Genomic DNA, 816 nt, shown 5'->3' on the forward strand with positions numbered 1-816 from the left:
TTTTCATGAGTGGAAGTTCCATAATTATAACCATGATCCAACAAAAACCATTCCAAACAAATAGAGCTTTACAGGTACAAGAAAAGGTCGGATCCATATTATACAGCACTTCTAAACGATTCACATTATTATAACACAGACAAGAACTTATGAACCAGTAAATTCCGCTAACACACCCACATAACAAACAGTTTAACACCAACAAATTGAAACTAAAGCTTACAGTGTCAAATTCCACTACTGTAAGATACATAATCATATACACACATTATAGTTTCCAAAGTAGAACCAAACGTTGGATCTGCAGTACACTGCATTTGCGAACGATGTGCAGTATCATAACACACTGAAGTTACAAGCTAGTTAATTCAAGATTACCGCTAACATTTACACCTAAAGTTTCAAATTCCACTACACTAAGACACATAATTACGAAGACGCATCACAGTTTGGGAACCATAAAAAAAGTTGGATCTACATTATAGTTCATCAAAACTCAGCGAGACACAAAGTTAAAGCCTGGAATTCCGCTACGCCAAGACAACACAATCACGAACACACATAGAAGCTTCTGGAATCAGAACAGAAAGGAGTTGGATCTAGAGTGCATTGCATTTTGCGAAGGGAGATCGGTGCGGATCTCGCGGGAACAATCAATGCGGGGAAGAGAGAGAGAGGAGAGAGAATGTAACGGATCTCGGCGAGTTTGGAATGGATCAAGAGAAGAGAGAGTGAGAGTGTTACCGGAAGAGTGGAAACCGTTGTGGAGGCCGAGGAGGAAGACGAGTGGGACGAGCATGGAGAGAATGACGAGGC

The 816-nt window shown here is 40.7% G+C and overlaps 1 protein-coding gene across 1 annotated transcript in view; it reads right to left on the minus strand.

Moving 5' to 3' along the window:
* The window catches only part of LOC107639761 (probable galacturonosyltransferase 7), a gene marked incomplete at its 5' end in the record, with an annotated part of 6,895 nt that extends 6,079 nt beyond the window's left edge, over positions 1-816 (minus strand). The window contains 1 exon segment of the mRNA XM_016343359.2: positions 745-816. Within this exon segment, the coding sequence (XP_016198845.1) occupies positions 745-816 (72 nt within the window).

This window comes from Arachis ipaensis, chromosome B04 (genome assembly GCF_000816755.2).
Source record: "Arachis ipaensis cultivar K30076 chromosome B04, Araip1.1, whole genome shotgun sequence".
Lineage (NCBI taxonomy): Eukaryota > Viridiplantae > Streptophyta > Magnoliopsida > Fabales > Fabaceae > Arachis > Arachis ipaensis.